General features: G+C 39.1%; 1 protein-coding gene across 19 annotated transcripts in view; it reads right to left on the minus strand.

The window, feature by feature from the left end:
- Positions 1-13,484: 13,484 nt before the first annotated feature.
- The window catches only part of ADGRL2 (adhesion G protein-coupled receptor L2), a 163,549-nt gene continuing 157,842 nt past the window's right edge, over positions 13,485-19,191 (minus strand). For 12 of the 19 annotated variants that reach the window (XM_054833289.1, XM_054833279.1, XM_054833282.1 and 9 more), the window contains one exon: positions 15,891-17,965. In XM_054833289.1, coding sequence (XP_054689264.1) covers positions 17,211-17,965 — 755 coding nt within the window. In that variant the 3' untranslated portion in view covers positions 15,891-17,210. The other 7 variants (XM_054833294.1, XM_054833293.1, XM_054833280.1 and 4 more) reach the window with 6 other exon arrangements.

Raw genomic sequence — 19,191 nt, forward strand, 5'->3', positions numbered from 1 at the left:
GAATACATGTGTGGTCGAAGCAAAGATGAAGACTCATAATTCACAATATTTCCAATTTGAACCGCAGAATTAAATACAAACATAAAAGGATTTTTATGATTATCTCCTTGCTCAGTAGAATGATAATGTATTTGAATATAAAATAGCAAAGGTTATAATATCTCACTTTTTTCTGCTAAACCTCTTCAGAAGGTTGTGTATCTCTAACAAGAAAATGTCTGAGAGGCAAGAAGTTCTAAGATGAGGTTAAATGAATGAAAGTCTTGTGGATTTTCTGAAAATTGTAAGCTTCAGAGGCACTGTCACATATTTTACTAATGCCTTCAAATCAGCAGAAGTGCAAGTCCTTATCTTTGCGTATAATTTTGCTGTGATTAATATTAAATATTGTGTGATATTTTAAGGATCATGGCCTCAACTAATAAATATGGAAACATTGTAAACTTCTGTTTTCTGTTTAAATGAATTAGACATGTAACAGCAATTGCTCTGTCTTTTAGAATGGTCCCCTAAAGTCCCATCTGGGATGCTCTCTGGGCAGATTTCTTCACTCAGTGTCTGAAATGACACTAGATACTGTTGTTTAAGCACAGAATTATTCTCATTGTTTATTGCTTGGCTGCTCCTTGTGTCTTACAGGGGCAGAGAAATCTCAAATGTAATTAGACAGCCCTGGAGATTTGCCCTATGAGTGCAGATCTAAGTTGTGGCTTTTTCCCAGCTGTTCCTGAAGCTGCAGCTTGCAAAGGGCCTGGTGGAAAGCAGCTGTTTAAAAATCTTGTTTCAAAAGGAACCTGCACCAGAGGACTCTTCCCCAGTTTGCTGTCGGTGCTTATGCTGGTCCATCCTCTTTGTGCAAAAGGACCTTGCCCCACAGCTTTTGATCTAGAACATGTTGCAAGAGACTTGCTTGTCCGAGTCGTTCTTCGAACAAACTGCTCCAGGGAGAGAACATGCACAGTTCAATAAAACAGGCATTAGTAAAAGTATCTCTCTTGTAATTCTGGAAAAATATTTAAAACAAAAATCTTGAGGGAGATTTTTCTTGTATATGAGCACCGTGTTCTCCCAAATATCTTAACTTCTGAGTTACACCACCAAGGGCACATTAAATTTATCTGTATTCTGTGGATTAATACAGCAGAAGAAATGTGATTTTGTGATTTTGAACATCCGCACAAGTTTGAAAAAGTATATCAGAAGAGAGTCTGGCTCATATCTCAATAAGGAGATGTAAAACAAGAATTCAAAATCGAGTTCAGAAATGAAAACACAACTGCAGCTCATCTGTATTCATTCTATTTTGAACAAGTATTCCAGAACTTAGACATTTTTCAGCAAAGAAATGCTGGTATAGGAAAAAAAAGTATAATACATTTAAATCACTTGCTTCAATTATCATTTATTTATTTTGTATTGAAATAATCATTAAAAAGCTCTACAAGGCTGATGTTAGATAGTTGCCTGACTATCTTCCTAAATCTGAACCAAGTTATTATAATTTCTAATTAGTAGTGCCACAATATTGTAGCAGGACAGTAATAATGACCCAGGCAGAAATTTGGCCAATGGCTTTTCATTGCTGTAAACATTTTAAAGATATTAAGCTACCTAAAGGCACCTTTTAAAATGTACATCTTTCATTTTGGCATTCTCCCAAAAACTCAGTCAGAGAGATACCTTTTGCAGCCTGTCAGAAGGTCACCAAATTGAGTTTATTTTAGAATAAAGAAGAATTAGACAATCTTTGTATTATTCTTTATGCATAGAATCACAATTTAGGGGAGGCTTTCTTTAAAAGTTTTCCAGGGAAGGACATGATTTGTAGTTAGCATTGTCAGGAGTATAGCTCCAACACACTTTAGAAATGCATATATTAATTTTGCAACTTCATTTTACAAGTATTAACCTCAGCAGGGTATACGGATATTAGTTTCATGCAGCTGTTGTGAAACCTCAACAGCATCAATGTAACAAACGTTTCTAGGTAGCCCCTTTTCAAAGCTGAACTAGAATTTGGATTCACAAAAGTAAACAGGAACTTTTGCAATATTGATGCTAATGGACTGTTTTTATTAGAAATTTGGCAGGGTTGGTTTATTTTAAAATATGTCAAATTAGCTACAATATAGATTTCCACCAACTCTTTGTTCTTCACACCACAGAAGGAGGCTCTATTTTGGATCCCTCCTTCAGTGCTATTATGTCTTCATGCTGAAATCTCTCTCTGGACAAATACTTGTGCTTATTTTCGTGCATCATCAAAATCCTCATCCTTCTTAGCCAACACACTCCAATTCTTTTTTTTTTTTTTTTTGGGGGGGGGGTTGGCTTTTTTTTTTTTTAAATTGTTTCTCTTTCTTCTTTTGCAATTTTTATTTCTCTGTTGTCATTTTGCTTCCTTTTGGTCAATTTTTATTTTCCAGGGGCTCATGTTATGTTCAGTGTGTTCACTTGCCTTTCCTCCTGTAACATTGCAATCACAGTGAATAACCTTAAAGGACAGGCCTCTCAGAGTCCTGTCCTTTCCTCAGCTTAATTTTAAGCTATTCTGGGAAAAGAATGGTGTCTGTTGGTTTTACTCTTTGTTTTCTCCTGAGTGCAGATGACCCATTGTAAGAGAAAGCAATGAGCTGTGCCCCGTGACTGAGCGCTGCAGAAGTCAGTGTATGAAAATGGACAAACTGATTCTCTGTCCTTCACTATGATTTGTACTATCCCGCTCTTCATTGAATTAAATGTGTTAATAAAGGACTTATGTAGCAGCTAAGAAGGAGTTGTCTGTCATTTATCAATTAATTACCCATGAAAACTGACGTTACACGGTAGTAGTAATCGTACCCATGGTATTAGGCATATGCTACATAAAAATGCAGTCACCTTGAAATAATATGGGCAAATCAGCTTGTAACCTACAGAATGCTATTAATAATGTAGTCCTAAATACTGCAGGACTGAAATTTGTCTCTGAGTGGTCTGTGAATGGATTGTGGAATATTTTATTTTTGGTTCAGGTTTGGGTGATCATATTGGTTGAGCTACGTACCACTTTTAACTCTAAAAATCAGGGATTTCTCTCTTACCAGATCTTACATGCATGGAGTAAGTTTAGTATTTCTTTGGTGAGGGGAGGGTTTGTGGCAGACAGGTGGTAGAAAACCAAGTCGTGAGGCAAGTTAAAGATACATTGGTAGAACTCGCATTGACTTCAGTGGCCAATTTCTACAGCAGTAGAATGAAGGCGCCAGTATGATACTGTCCTCATTGCTATTCTATTTTAAAACCAGGCTAATAGAAGGTCAGCTGCAGCCATTTTATTGCTGGGGGAGAAAAGGGTCTATGCAGCTGCATGGTTACAAGTGGTATTAGGTGCTTCAAGTGATTCGTGCTGCATTAGACACTGCTACTGCAGGAGCTCAGAGAGAAAACGGTACAAACCAGGAGCACGTTTCTGCCTGGTAACACTTACCTGCATTTGCTCCTGGCTCTGTAACGAATGAGAAAACTAGGAAAGAAAGCAGCTGTGGTATACAAGTATGGCAATCTAGTTTAGAGGTTGTCTAAAATATGCTGGTATGACTGCCCTCTTCCCTGACAGTCCTGATTACTGAACGTATTCCTGAGCCCCCACTACGCTAATGTCATTTAGCCTTCCTGCAGTGCTCTAAGACACCAGACCATTGGCTTTTTTTGGCAAAGTCATGGACTCGATGAACTCTTCTTGTTATGAGAAGTGGAACAGACACTGAGATTGTTCATACTTTGTGGCTGGAGTGTCAGACAATGAATGCAAATGATAGCACATCATTGTTTGTGTTTATATTAGAATTTAGGCATCCTAATTAGGTTGTCAACATCTATTGTCTTTTCTCTTCCTACAGAGAAAGACATAGTCACGTCCCAGAAAGCTTACAGTCAACACTCATAGATGAGGTACAGTGAGTAAGTAGCAAATAAGAACACAAAGAGGTTGAAGGAGTAACAGCAATATGATGACCTAAAGCCTGTTTAAATCAAAAGCAATATGCTCATTACCCGCAATTGCCTGAGTCTAGAAAGATGATGCAAGAAAAAAAGCTGATGAGACTTCATTTTTTTATATATAAACTTATCTAATCTTTCAATAGGCTTTGAGCAGAAAATACAGTGAGTGACTTGGGGAGGCAGTTGACTTTTATTTTGGTTTAGTTAGATGTCTATGCAGCATGTCTGACATGCATAGGTAAAAGGTTTTCATTATCCCCCTCCCTACACACACTCCAGTGAAAAAAACCCCTTACAATGAATGTAATAGTATAACCCACAATATATTTGTAGTTTAAAATGTTCCTCTCTCCAGCTTTAACCTATGGCTTAATAAATGAAAAATAATACGCACCAAATTGCAAAAATTATGCGCAGGCATTCATTTTAGAGTCAGAGCTATTTGGATGCAGCTATAAATGTACCAGTAGTGCCAATAACTAAACAATACATTTATTCTAGCTTTATTGTTGGAGCATTTTTACACTTCAAGTATACTATATGCTTCTGATCATATGCTTTGTACTGTGTACTGTTTGTAATTATGGCAATCTGATTAGTTGCGAAGGTTGAAAAAGGTAACTGCCACTAGAAATCTGGAAAAGTGAATTAATTAATACATTTTGTTATGTAAGAGAGCACTGTCAAAGTTCCCATTTTATGTCAAGTTCAGAGATATGCTAAAATGCTGCCCTTCTTTGGGAAAAAAAATTAAAAAGTGGACTCATTATTTCAGTTACATTGACCAAAAATCACTTCAGATTTTATTCCAAAGTTATATATGTGTTTCATGTTGAAATGTGGGCTGTAAATGGTGCTACCTCAGTGCAACAGGACAGAGGTTAGTAGCCTCTGGAAGCAGATCAGCATAAGAAGAAGTGAGGTCAGGGTATGGGTAAAGGTTATTCTGTCTGGAATGTGAAATAAGACACTGTCACTCTTTTTATATATGTCACATAAAGCTTCAAATTCGGGACACTAGCTAAAGGAAACATGTCTGTCGTGAGACTCGTTCCCAAACCGGGCACCTTGGTGGTCATTTCGTGTCGTGGCCCAGGAGGGGGGCACTGGGCACCCAGTGTTGCTGTAATTGGCCTGTTCTTCCTCCAGCTGAGGGATCCGTTGTTAAATCCTTTCTAGCTGACTCAAAGCAGGGACTTCACCCCCAAGGCGCCAAAAGGGTAACTGCCTTCATTTTCCTGTTGTATCTCCATCGCCGTAAGAAGCTTTCAGCTGGACTGGAGGAAGTGAACAACTGCTTTTTTGCTCCGGATACTGCGTTAAGACTATGAGTTTTAAGTCCCTACTGACAGTGAACATGGTTTATCTGTTTTTCAGACAGGCGGATGGAAGCACGAGCTCCTCTGAAGACAAATGGCATGTCAGCGGCCAATTGCAGGAAAGATAAAGGATTCCAAAAGCTGTGAATATTGCAGTCAAGTATCCAGGGCTTATTTAATATCTTTTTATTCCAGCTTCTTTCATCACTTCAGTCTTTGCTAGTCAGAAAATAAGTGGTTCAGTTGAATACATTCACAGAAGTGTGATACAGTAACTTCTGCCCCATTCCAATATAGCATGGATTACCTATATGTCTTACTTGCTCTCCTACTCTTCTTCTGTTTCTACAAAAGAAGTCTCCCAGTCAGGCTTTCCCATTTCCTATTTTGATCATCATCTTCTTGTCTCCTTTAAGCTACTGTGAATGGGAACTGAAGGTAAAATGTGTGTTTATAGGTAGCATTTTAAAACAGCTGCAATTTCAGTGCTGGTCCAACCCTCTGATTAGACAAGTGGAAAAGCTGTGATGTATACTCTATAATAAATGTCAGAGCAAAGAAGAGCAAAGAAGAAAAAACCATCCTATTAGAGGCAAGCAATAGCCAGGAAGTAAAAGAAGAACCTGTCTCAAAAAGCAAAAAAAAAAAATTCAAGAGCAGAACAGAAGTTCAAAGGTGACAAAGAAAAGGATCACAGCCCTTTTGGTGAGTAAATACTTTTAGACAGGTATTGATCTAGTGGGGAAAAACAGCGTATGCTCTCCATTGTGAAATAGCACTTATTGGGGGTGATGCGTGCAGGAACAAAGTTAGAGGTAGCGAAGAGGAAACAAAACATTTTTCTGTGGTTGGAAAGCATTTTGAAAAATTGAGGTCTTTTTTTGTCTTTATTTTTAACATCCAATACCCAAGTCTAAGAATCAAAAAAGTGAAATACGAAAATATCCTCTTAATGATTCGGAAGAGAAACCATAATTTCACTGAAGTCAGCAAAAACTTTGGCCATTGGTTTAACAGGGGCCGGGGCTTCACTCCAGGCTTTGCTGGTATGAACAGTAATCCGGTGCTGATGGCAGAACAAAACATGGCAACAAGAAGTGTGTTCTAAAAGCTCCTGCCTTCTGTTCTCTTCACTTTTTCTCCTGTTGTTACTGTGGCCCAGTGCTGGGCTTGGACTATGTGGTACCTGTTATTTTTTACGAACTGGACTAGTTGTCCTGGATTCCTTAACCTGTAGGGTCATTTGGCTAAAGGAAGAAGTTGAATAATGCATAAATATAAATGGGTGAGTTGTCTTGTTTCCTAAGAGGCACTAATGCACTAAATCTTGTCATTCCCCACCCCCCAACTGTTCCATTATGCCTTACCTGTTGAGAGGAAAGTGATTAAGTAGTGAGCATTAAATTTACCAGTGATGCTACAAGAAGGAGAGCATGGATGTGGAACAGCGCTGGCTCTGCGATAAGGTAATAAAACAGGGGATGAGAAACAGAGAGAAATGACAGGAAATAGACGGTACCAGACAGCAAACCTCACTCTGCTCCCATTAACTGGTGCAGGTCCGGAATAATCTCACAGACCTCAATTAAAATATGCTATTTTTGTATTGATATAAATTGAGTCAAAACTTATTTGAGCAAATCCTGTGTGCTCTGCCACTCCCTGTTGTAACAGAACGCCTGCTTGTGTACTGCCTCGTAACTACAATGAAACAATTACAATAATCTGTCAGTATTTCAGGAAAAATATTCACAGAGAGCTGTATGAGGAGGCCAGAGTATTTTTCTACTGAAGCCAACCAGATATCTTCACGACCTCTCACATGGGGAGTTACAGAATTAAATGTCATTCCTTATACTGAATTTTTTTCAACTGGATGCTTTCAGTAAGTCTTGCTGCCTCTAGCACCCAGGCCTCACAAATTTCAGTATATTGAGCAGCTGCACAGCTGTTAAGTCATTGTTTGTCTGGAGCTACCACTTTTTTGTCACTGAGAGTATAACCTATTGTGCTTCATCCTGGGGCACACAGCAGACAGCAGCATGCTGATCCACCATTCACATGGGGACACCTTAGATCATTCCTTTGTCCTGTTTTGGAGGATAACCAAATGCTAAATATTTGACATGTGACCCCTTACCTGCTTAAGGATCGTCACCATTCATTGAGGAGAGATGCAGGCATTTGAAGTTATGTAGATTTTCTAGCCTGAATGCAACTGTGTACCATCCATGGAACACGTAAGTCAATGAAAAAAAGGTCCTTTTCACTCAGCGTTTGCCTGTGGATCCATTGTTAACCCCGTTCCCTCCTGGTGTTGCTGGCTCTCACACAAAGTGTACTGGCTAGAATGCAGACCATTTCAAGAGCAGCCTGTCTGTATCTTTGCAGTGAACAGAGACCTTGAAAGCTATTCTATTCCGGATATATTTAATCAGAAAAATGTGAAACAGATACAGTTTTCTATATCACATAATGAAAAATTACTTAGTTTTTATCGGAAGGAAAAGTTTATCTAAATAATGTTAGCAATCTTTTAGAACCTCGCTCATGGCCGCTAGTTGCTGGAAGACTCCCTTCAAATGACCGAAACTTGCAAAGAAGCAAACCAAACAAGACAAGACAAGAAGTGTGCAAAGAAGCAAACCAAACAAGACTAGTGGTTTTTGAACAGTTTTGCAGATCCTAATTCTTCTACTCCAAAGAAATATTTTATGTTTCCTTTTCCTGACAAATGCAAATCAAATATTAACTGATTACATTGCAGTGTAATCATCGTATTCTAGGGAAGGGTTGAGAAGAAGACAGAAAGAACAGGAGTTGTTTGTTTTTACCAGGGCAACCAAGAGCTTTTCTATGTGTATGTTTAATGAATGAATCAGCCTACTTTAGCACACAATTGCTTAGATCGATAATTATTCAAGAAACAATACTGCCTTGGGAAAATCTATAGTAATAAAAAAAGAAATCTGGCTGGGCTCAATAACCTTTTCAGGCAGATATTTATCTCCAAATGAAGCTATTTTTTTGCAAAGTTTCTATTCTTTAGAAAATGCATTATTGGATGGTTAAAAAATAATCAGATTGTTAGTGTTTAGAGTCTGGGGTTCAGGGTGGCAGTGAAATAAAGCATTAATGGATGGTATTCTCAGATGTATAGCTGGGAAGATTGTTAGGTTTTAAGTACGAAGTCAAAGTGGCAATATGAGCTGAATCTATGCATCTGTACTCTAGTGACAACCGTTACCATTACCAATATGAACAGATAGCAGGTTCTAATTAAAGTTACAAGCCAGGGGGAATAGGCATTAAGAAAGAAAAGAATAATTCTGTGAATAAATTGCACTTGATTTACTAGTTCACAAAAAAGGTCTAAAAATTAGTATCTGGAATTACTTTAAATACAGCATCTATCAAACCACAGAACAATAATCAAGTCGCCCTAATTAGAACACTTATAACTATAAGCAGCATGTAGCATATTCTTATCTTGACGTGGGGAGACCAAATAGTCCCCTAAGTGCCAGTTAATCTACAACAAACTTTTGCTGAGACCTAGAAGAAACCCCCGCAGCAGCTACCTGCTTACTTTAGATGTCAAACTACCCAGACTGTAGCTTCTTCTACTCTCTGCATCTGCATTAAGAGCAACTTCTGCATGCACACCATGAGCTGGATCATGAAAGGTCCTCAGCAACTTACACAGCACTTTGTAGGAGCAGTTTTGTCTATAAATGCAGGTTAGCCTTCTTTATGTATAGGTGTCACTTTTACTTACACTTTTGCTTGCTTACTCTTCATACTCATTTTGGCCAGCAAGCCTTTACATATGAGACACACATTGTCTCTGCCGATATATAGCTTTTAAGAGTGGATGTAGACCAGATTCCTTATGTGGTGCTGAGGAGTATGATACCGTGCGTATTGCCAGCACCTCTGGATAGGTAACACTGCCTTGCTGGTACTCATCGGTTGTGTTCTCAGGGAAGGGTGTAGTCGTAGCTTTAGAAAACTGGGCTAGATAATTTACAGGAAGCTTATGCTAAGGCAAATGCCTAACTAACTTTCTCTCGCTGGGTGTCCTGACTGTTTTCTTCATTTTCAGTGGGTTTGTGAGTGGTAGAGTTTTAGTCAATTGAAATAAGTTGTTTTGGTTAAATTCAGTTTTGAAAGTATGCTTTTAAAATTTCAAGCATGCTTGGAATGACAAATTTCTGGACTGCTTTCTGTGAGCATACTGTGATCCGGCTATGTTAGGCTGTAAACATGAATTAACCAGTTTGAAGAGTTAGAAATGCTTCACTAAACCAAAGTATTCTGTCAAATTACCCAGACGGATGGACACTAGCAAGATTTTTCTTTCTTGCCTTAAAGGGGCAGCAGCTAGTGGTGCTGGAGAGGAGAGAAATGAGAAAAGGCAAAACTAATTCTGTACCTCATTTGATTCATATTATCCTTTTATTTTCTTCTCCATCTGTCTGTGTTCCTTTCTCCACCCCGGCTTTTGAAAAAAAGTCCAGGCTCAGGCTCTTCCAGCAGCCTCTAATGTGCTTGGAAACCTTCACTGTTTTGTATAAACTTGCACGTGTTTGTGCTTTGTCATGGAGACAACCCTGTCACCAGCCATTTCAGCTACGGTTGACGCTCTCCTTGGGAAGGTTTTTAGCAGTAGCTTCAATTAAGCTACTCCTGCCTGAGAGAAATAGAGCGCTGAGTGCCCAGCGCAACGTTTGCAGCAGTAGCATGTCTGCAACTCAACACAGGTACTCAAAGAAGTAAGCTGCTGGGAGCCGGTCTTCAGTGGCACGCTGAGGGGACAACTACTCTGGCCAGCCCAATTTTGACTTTTTGAGTTTCTTAGCTGGAGGCCGTGTGTGGGAAACGGAGGGCCCCCAGCGCACCTCGGTGTTGTGGGGCTCACCTTTGGTCGGGGAGTGTTTACACACCAGCCTGCAGGCCATGCGGCGTGGCTGGTACCGCCGACGTGGCACTACCCGGCCCCTCAGCAGCTTCACACAGCCCCTCACGCGTCACATACCGTACGTCAAAACCCGTGGAGTTTTTGGATCTACGCTGGCAGGATCTGTGACCCTTTCACAACACGACCACTAAACCTGGTGTGGTCAGAGCCTTCAGCTGCCACATGGTGAAAACAAATTGCTGGGAGACAATTTACAGCCGGCTTTCCATAGCACAGGGATACACACGGGCTGGCAGCCACTGGGAAGGATTCGGAAACGCAGCTCTGGTGAACCAGCTGAAGTACGGGCAGATCAGCGGCTGGTGCAGAGCGTCGATGGTGGCATTCACACCGCGGGGTTACACAAGACGTACAGGGCTTATCTCTTATCTCCAGACAAATTGTAATTATTGTCAGGACAGTAGCTTCAGCAGGGGGAGGGAAGAAGCCCCTTTGTAACCTAATTTCTGGATTGTGGTGTTTGGAGGCTGCACTGGTGCACACGAGGGGGCAGTGACACTGCTCGTGGTGCCTGCCTTGCCTTGGCTCACCTCCGCTGTGATGACATAGCAGAACTTGGGATGACGAAATGTCTTTAGTGGCAAAAATATATGTGTTTACAAGGTTAGAATTACTTCTGGCCCTGAAGTGATGCCTGTTTTACCTGTGGATGATGTACCTGGGATTTTGGTGCCTAAATTCCACCTGAGGTTCACTTTGAACAGTTAAGTGCTTTTTGGGTTTGACATCCAGCAGCTCCGCATTTAAGCACGCAGTGCAGAGGAAACGTTGCCGAAAGAGATGTAAATGCTTAGGGAAAGAAAATTGTGCCTCTCTAATGTACTAAAATTAAGTCAATCGTGCAGCTGTTGAGAGAGGAGGGAATGGTTGATCTAATTTATTTAGAATTAAAAAAGAAAAAAAAAAAAGGTCCTTGTAAAAATATCCCTACCAAGAAGCCATTAAAGCAAACCAGTATTGAGGAAGCGAGAGCTATAGTAGTTGTGCATTAGAAACTAAGAGGTAGAACAGGATTAAATGGTCAATTTTTGTTTTTATCATGGCAAAAGGCTAATGGTGTAGTGGCCCAACACTCTGTATTCAAACTGGTACTATCTGAAAAAGGGGCTGAACATGCTATCTATCTGAAAGGTGGCACTGTTTGCTGTTAACAGAGAATTATTTCAGTTAATCAGAACTAGGGAAGATTGTGAATGACCTGGGTTAACAAAGTGAATAAATGGGCAGTGTGATGCAGATGAAATGCAATGCTGACAAATACAAGGTTGGGCACACATTCAGGGGAATAATTGGAAGTATTTGCAGGCTTTGCAGGGTTCTAAATTAACCATAACTGTTTAGGTCATTACTTGCTATGATCAGCTTAGTGGAAAAAAATTGCATTGTGAAGGGATACTATGAAAACAAAAGATGATGTGAGACCATGTGGAAAAAAAAAAAAAAAGCGCACAGAATAGAAAATACAATTCCATCCATAAATCAACAATAACAATTCACCCATAATTTTGTTCTTGCCCTATCTCTTAAAGCATACTGACAAAAAGTAATTCTGTGGACTGGCAACTAAATGATTAGAGAAATGGAGGAGGCTGAAAACAAGAATTTGTTTAGAAAGGAGTCAAGTAATAGGAGACAGAGGGGAAGTATTTAAAACAATGAGTGATATAAAGAACACAAGCTAAGAAGTTTCTGTTTATCCTGCTAATGCAAAAAAGAAGCAAAGTGGTATATTTAAAGTGAATGAAAATGAATTATTTTCATGAAAACCTCGTTAACCTTTGGGACTCATGCTCTTAAGCAATCACGGAGGCTGAAAGTTCAGCAGCATTATGCTATTTTAAAGCAATTCTTATGCTACAAGAGGACTGGAACAGTTATTCCAGATAGCTCTTCAATGCTGCCTATTCAGAGATCCTGCTTCTCCATGAGAAAAGCCCATACAGATACTAACCCGCTGCTTCCCATTTGTGAATGAGACCTTTTAATGCGTATAGGTGTTTTTGTGCTCAGCTTTGCGGTCTCTAAACTTTAAACTGGTTGGCAGTGCAGAGTCCACATTGTGCCAGGGCTCCTTCTCCAACACACAGAAGGGAGGTGTGCACCCAAGGAAGAAATGGTTACGAATTACATAAACTTTGCTGTAGAAGAATTTTCTTGATGAAACTACGTATTCTCAATGTTATTTCTGCAACTGTGCCTTTCCCCTTCTGGGATCCCGGACTGACAACTTCAGCAGCTGGTGCATTATACGGAATGGTCCTTTAACATCTCCTTGCTGCCGAGTTGAGGCGTGTATGAGTTTCAGTAGCATTTATAGCCACTCAGGCTGCACCGTGGTGCGATCCGTTTCGCATGCCAGGAACTCTGATGGGGAGCAGTTGAGATTAATGATGACATAATACAGAAAGAAGAGATATTAATGCTCTTAGGCATGAATTAATGAAATACCATTGAGAATTTATCCTGCATGAATAAAAGGATTTTGTAGTTGTCGTTCTAAAAACCTCATGAAGGATTTCATTGAAAAAAACCCAAATCCTCTGTTGAAATAGACAGGGTCCCAATGAACCTTTACTCCAGATTTTTGTCAGAGCTCGATGATTGAGCTGGATCCATTAATTGAACTCCTACTAATTTACAAAGTGTTTATATAAATGAGAGGCACAGATCTCTTGCTTCCAGGGCTAATTTTTATCCCCACTCAGTGCAAAGCTGGATTCCAACCTGTAGTGTAATTGTGGAGTAGAGACCCAGTATGCCAGTGGCATCCACGCATCTGGGGTCCTTATCTCATAGTGCAGCCATACGGGAAGACCCTTGCTTACTGAAATGGCAGCAATGCTCCCCATAAATGTGGAGGGTGACTGTCGCCATCTGTTTAAAAAAAATCAAAGGTATGCTCTACTGTGACCTCCCTGGCATAAGTGTCTTTGCAGGGCTACAGCTGAGGTGGAACTGAAGAACTACTGCTGCGTCCCATCGCTTTTCATTCGCCATCGTCCCGTAGAACTAGCGAGTTAAAACCCCAGTGCAGATGTTTGTATATATATAATTGTCTACCTGCAGCTTCTCTTGATTTAAAAAATAATTTTATTCAGGGATAAAACTTTACACTGGCGTATGTTGTCGTATAATCAAGTCTAGAAGACAAGTTTTGTTAGTTTTGAGGCAAAAAGTGGGGTACAGTACACACGGACTGTTTACTGTTTTTTGTTCTTCTGTTAATGTCTGTTCTGAGTAGTTCAGAAAAAAATTTCCTTAAAAATTAGGACATAAAATATGACACGTATTTTATCCATAACTTATGTCAATTTGAAACACCTTTTATTGCCTACATAAGTGAATATATGTAAACTTTATTAGTAATTTCATTTCCAATTTAAAAGAAGCAAAGGTGTATTGTAGAATTCACAGATGAAGGTTAATTTTAACTATAAAGGTATTACCAGTGTTGCATTTCTTCATGTTATGGTTCACTTATGTAGAATTGAGATGTATTTTATATTAAACAATGCATAGCACCATTATACAACAGTTCACTAAATGCACATCCCATTTAATCTTCTGTAGGAATTAATATAACTGGACTGAAGTTACAAGGAAGAATTGAACTGAGCCAGTAGGGTTAACACTGATACTAACAGGAGATTACTAGCCATAAGAAAATTACAGCTCTTCTGAAAGACAGTGCCTAAAATAGCAGCATATCCTTGGCACCATCATAGGAACTGGTTAACTGATGACCCTGAAGAAACACTTGTTTCCATTAATTCTGCTGTCATTATTTCGCTATTCTCGAACTCTTCCTCTGAATTCTTCTGTCCTTCTGATCCCAAGACAAGATGGCAGGAACGTGAGAGAGAACATAAAGAAATTACAATAAGCTGTCGGCTATATAATCATATTGTAACCTACTACACTGAGCAGTTACACCAACAGAAATTTGGCAAGGTATCAGCTGCTAGCTGCTAGCTAAACACAGGACACTCACTAGCATAACATTAAAAAAACAGGCTCACTAAAAAGCAACATCTACATTACAAAGAAGCTAACAAAAGAATTCCCTTATGATACTTAGGTTCAGCTGGTTCATCTTAGGTTCATCAGCTACATTTTCTTGTTTTATGAATACTTGTTACATTTGCAATTGAATATATATTTAAGATCACAATGCTACAAACCTTTTTCCAGCATGTAGTTTTGCCACCTTTAGTTAGACACAAAGGAGTACTTGCTCGAACTAGGGTTGAAGATTCTGCTGAAAGTTGGTGATGTTATTAGGTCATGTGTACTATAATTACTTGAGCACCACAATTTTTAAATCCCTAAGACATGATTTCCTAGGTAGAAGGCAGCAAGTATGCTTTTAAGTTGCCAGACAGACCAAGGGAATCATTTTTGCTCCAAAGAGTCTGCTGTATACCCTGAATCAGAACAAATTCTTATTTCATAGAGACTTCAGGTTTTTAAAGCATCTCTACTGAACAGAAGTAAACAGTTTCCGATTAAATGTTAAATGTTCCAGTGACTCTACTGTAAACATCATAACTTTTAAGTGTTAAGGAACATACTGGCAAGAGTTACCAGTAGGGTCGATGGTGAAGATGCCTTTTTTCTTCAAGAACAATTGCTACGGTGTCACAGTCCTGATTAGATATACTGAGGTTACCTGAACCCCATGGTTCCACCTCAACCTTTTTTTTTTTCCCCCCAGAGTTTGAATTATCTCAACAGCAGGCAGTCATGCCCAAAATATTCTTCTGAAATCCCAATGTTTTCAAAAATGCATCGATTTATTTTCCAAGTGGACTTTATATATTCCAATGCATTAGGAGGTAACAGAATTGGTAAGGGCTCTCAGATGAAATTCTGCTGTTCTCACACATACAGTCACAGTGACCACACATGAAACTGTGGCCTCTGCGATGATGGGGCTTAAATTTGAGAGTTTTTTGGAAGCTGCGACGAACAAAGTCCTTGGTGTTATCTTTGAGAGGCCCTGGCTGAGAGGGACAAAAGAGGCTTGGGAATAAAGACAACCAAGACTTCAGACTTCCAATTTAGCCACTGATTTGTAGATAACATCTTGGGCATCAGCTGCCTTCTGCAGTTCTCCAGTCTGATAAAAATGGGGACAGTCATGCTTATTTATCTAACTCAAAATGGTGCCGTGATGGATTAATTATTTGGATAGCACTCCGAGTGCTATCCAAATGCTGCTTATTCTTGTTTTCCCCACTGCAACAATGTATCTTCATCACTAATAATTAACTGCTAATTACTGTTGCCGAGAACATGATAGTGGTGTTTACCACCTTATTTTTAATTTCAGTACAGATGCCTACTTAAAAGTTATGTAAATATATGAAATTACAGTACATTTTCCTAATGACCCTGCTACGTCTGAGTTTGATCCTACTCAATTGTGACTAGAGTAATGAATAGTAAAGATGACCTTTTTCTGTAGAGCTATATAGACAGTTTCTATTGTATTCTCGACACTGAAATGACGAAATGTAAAGAAGCCATTCTAAGCAGGATACAGCTGGGTCGAAGGACTGCTGATGCCAATTATGCTTCGTACATAATAATGCACATTTTACCTATTTGGAAAAAAAATTCACATTTATTTACTGTCAAACAGGTGTTAAACTTTACACTGGATATTAGTGATGGGCTCATTATTAACAGGTTTACACAAAGGGATGAAAAAAGCAGAATTTTGTTGAAACAATTTACATTTCATTAGATTTTTATCATAAAATAAATTAATTACTAAATATAGGCAGAAGGAATATGGAAGAGTAATAGTTATGTTTTATTTATTTTTTTTTAAAGGACAGGCACCTTTTATTCACGAGAAAGCTTGTGAGAAGTGTCCAGTGTCCCCTTTACCCCTTACCACCCAACCCTGATTAAAGAATGAACAGGGAATTGAGTTACAATCTTTGTAAGCTACACCAAATTTGTGCAAGGCTTGGCATAATTGGCTTCTAAAACAATTTTCTCCCCAAATTATGTTTTTTTGGCAATAAAAATTCAAAACGTAAGAATAAAAACTAACTTGTCAAAGCAGAACACTGTTTACAGTGGAAAATAAGTGAAAACGGGTAGAACTTGCATTTTAAACATACTACTGTACTATGAACAGAGTGTAAGAAAAACAGCTTATAACATATGTGCAACCAAGAGCTTTTCACAATATTTTCTTCAAACTCTTTTTAAAATTATTTTTTAATGACAATTATATTTCAGTTGGACACAAATGTATTTATTTTACCCTAGCAATAGAACAAAATATAATTTCTTTAGCCATTTTTTCATGAGAACGGTTCATTGTACAGTTGAGGAAATATATGAAATAAGGCCTGTGGCTTGATTGCTAGTGGTTAGACATGTATTCAATCTTTGCCCTAATGGAAAAGATTTGCAGTGAACTGCAAACTGATGCAGAATATCTCTCCTGCTTTTGCAAGTCTTGTCAGGAATAGTAAGGTACAGTAAATTTGTCCCACAGGATTTTAGAGCCTACGCCTTGTATATAATACAATGTAGGCCTAGAAAAAAAAATGTTGCAGCCATATTTACAAATTTAGTTCACAAACTGCTGCAGTAAAATGGCTGGAAAGTGTTTATTTCTCTTTTTTTCACAATTTTGTTAAATTCAGCAGCAGAAGATATCTTAAAATACCTTGTTGGTATTTCTTTTCTTTGTAACAAATAATTCATTTTAGTATACTCTGTGTATATACAAAGTTTTTGTTTTATAAAAATTCACAGAACTGCGAGGTCCAGTCATCCCCGGTACTGGAGAACCACAGGGTCAACAGAATTGTCTCTTCAAGCAGATATGAGGGAGCCTGCACAGGGCCAATTAAGTCTTTTTAATACTTGTACGTGGCCTTTAATATTTCTTTGCTACACTATTAAAGGCTGGTCACTAGTTGCATTTGTCCTTCTCTAACATCCCCTTCTGGAATACATCCTTCCTTGTTAATGGGAATTATATAGCCGTCGCTATTACCCCTGCTGATTTGATAGTACATCTGAAGCTGATGGCCAGCTCCTAGGTTTGGCATGCTCTTGTAGTAAATGTCCTCATTTTCACTCCTCCTGGAGGGAGAGAGATCTTCTTCAACGTCAGGGCTGCTCTCTGGATACGGAGAGTCTCTGAGATTGGGCATGCTTGTGTAAAGAGAGTCTCTGTTGGGGGACTGGAGGTGGTCGTCAGCCTCGGCCGTCAGCTGTGAGACGTAGCTGTCAGTTCCCTCGGTCTTCACTGTCTTCTGGGGCTGGTACAGAAGGGAGTGAGTCCGCTGAGGAATGAGTGGGGCCTCAAGCTCTTTGTGGTGGAGCTCCAGCCCGGGGGTGTCACTGTGCATCAAAGATGAGGCATCTGCCACGATGGCGTCATCTTCGCTACTGCTCCCGCCGATCACAGCTTTGGCTGGTAGCGTGCGCTCCAGGTTGTGGTTCTTGCTGCTGCCCCGCAGGTTGTTGTGCACTAATTCTGAAATGATCATTTTCTCAAAAGCAGTATCATTCAGGCTTAGTCCACAGTCTACAACTTGCACACTGTCGTTATAGTCTCCATTGCGCAATGAGTAGCTGTTGTTGAAATTACCATTTAGCGGTAGAGTATCCATGGCACTTGTATCCCTGGCATTGTTCAGTGAATGTCCTGAAATGGAAAAGGACAGCTCTGGTCATTGCCTGACGTGCTTTTTATCGCTTAATGATTTTTTTTTAACAAAATTCTTTAATGTAGTTCAGGACAAAGTTGTACTTGGAAGTAAGACTTGAGAAAAGTTAGGTTATTGAACATTCCCAAATGTAAACAGTTGCACACCTTATAGGAAAGATGCATCTTAAAAATAGTAACGTGTATTTCCTGTGGGGAATAGCGGCATTTTAATTTCTTAATTTAGTGTCAACTCTGTGACTCTTCCACAAGGAACTGTTCACTCCATGCCCTTGCATATGTAATGCAAAGCAATTCATCTGGAAACATCTATGTTTTGAAGTACACCACCATGATTTAGAAAAAGAAACTTAACAGAATTTGTCCTAAACGACACTAAATTAAAAAGGAATTAGATCACAGACATAACTGAAGGTAAATGTACAACATAAACCCACATAACTGGCAAGCAACTACTTTAACAACATTTCTAACATTTTTTCCTTTTTTTTTTTTTTTTGAGATGAAGTAAAGAAAAGAATGAAAAAAATGGATAAATACAAAGAATTTATGTTAAACAAGGACAGCCATCTTTCACACTACAGGGACCAGGGCCCACAAGCACCATCCAACAACACGATAGACAGCAGGTGGAATGACTCACTTTGGACAACTCACATCATGTCTGTCTGCTCAGGCTATCTGGCCTAAGAGTAGCTGATATATAAAAGAAAGTAAAATGATTTATTGTAACATGATGAAGAATTACTGAGCTTCTCAGCAACTTAGTCAGAGCAAGGGTTCAGCAAATTAGATTACTAAGCAATAACAGCTTTTCTTTTCCCACTTAATGTAATTTTTTTGCACTAATATTCTGTCTGCCAACAACGGCCCCAGGCTTCTAAAGGTCAAAGTTTGCCTGCAGTCTGCATCAGTCACAGTGACAGCGCTGAATGAACCAGAATAGTTAATTAAGAGTTAGGCCCACAGTTACCATGGGCATGGAAGTCAAATGCAGAAATGTTAGGAATTTCTGTAAGTATGGGTCACAGAAATTAAACCAAAGAATAAATATTAGTTGTGGAATGGGAAGAGGAAATCAGCCATGGCTGATATCTCATAGCTGCTGGAGGAATGACAGATTGGGTAAGTCTGCTGGAAACATGAAAAGAAGTTTCAGGGGGAAAAAAAATGAAGTCTTATGATGATTAAGGTCTTTATGCTTT

This window comes from Grus americana, chromosome 8, assembly GCF_028858705.1.
Source record: "Grus americana isolate bGruAme1 chromosome 8, bGruAme1.mat, whole genome shotgun sequence".
Taxonomy (NCBI): Eukaryota; Metazoa; Chordata; class Aves; order Gruiformes; family Gruidae; genus Grus; species Grus americana.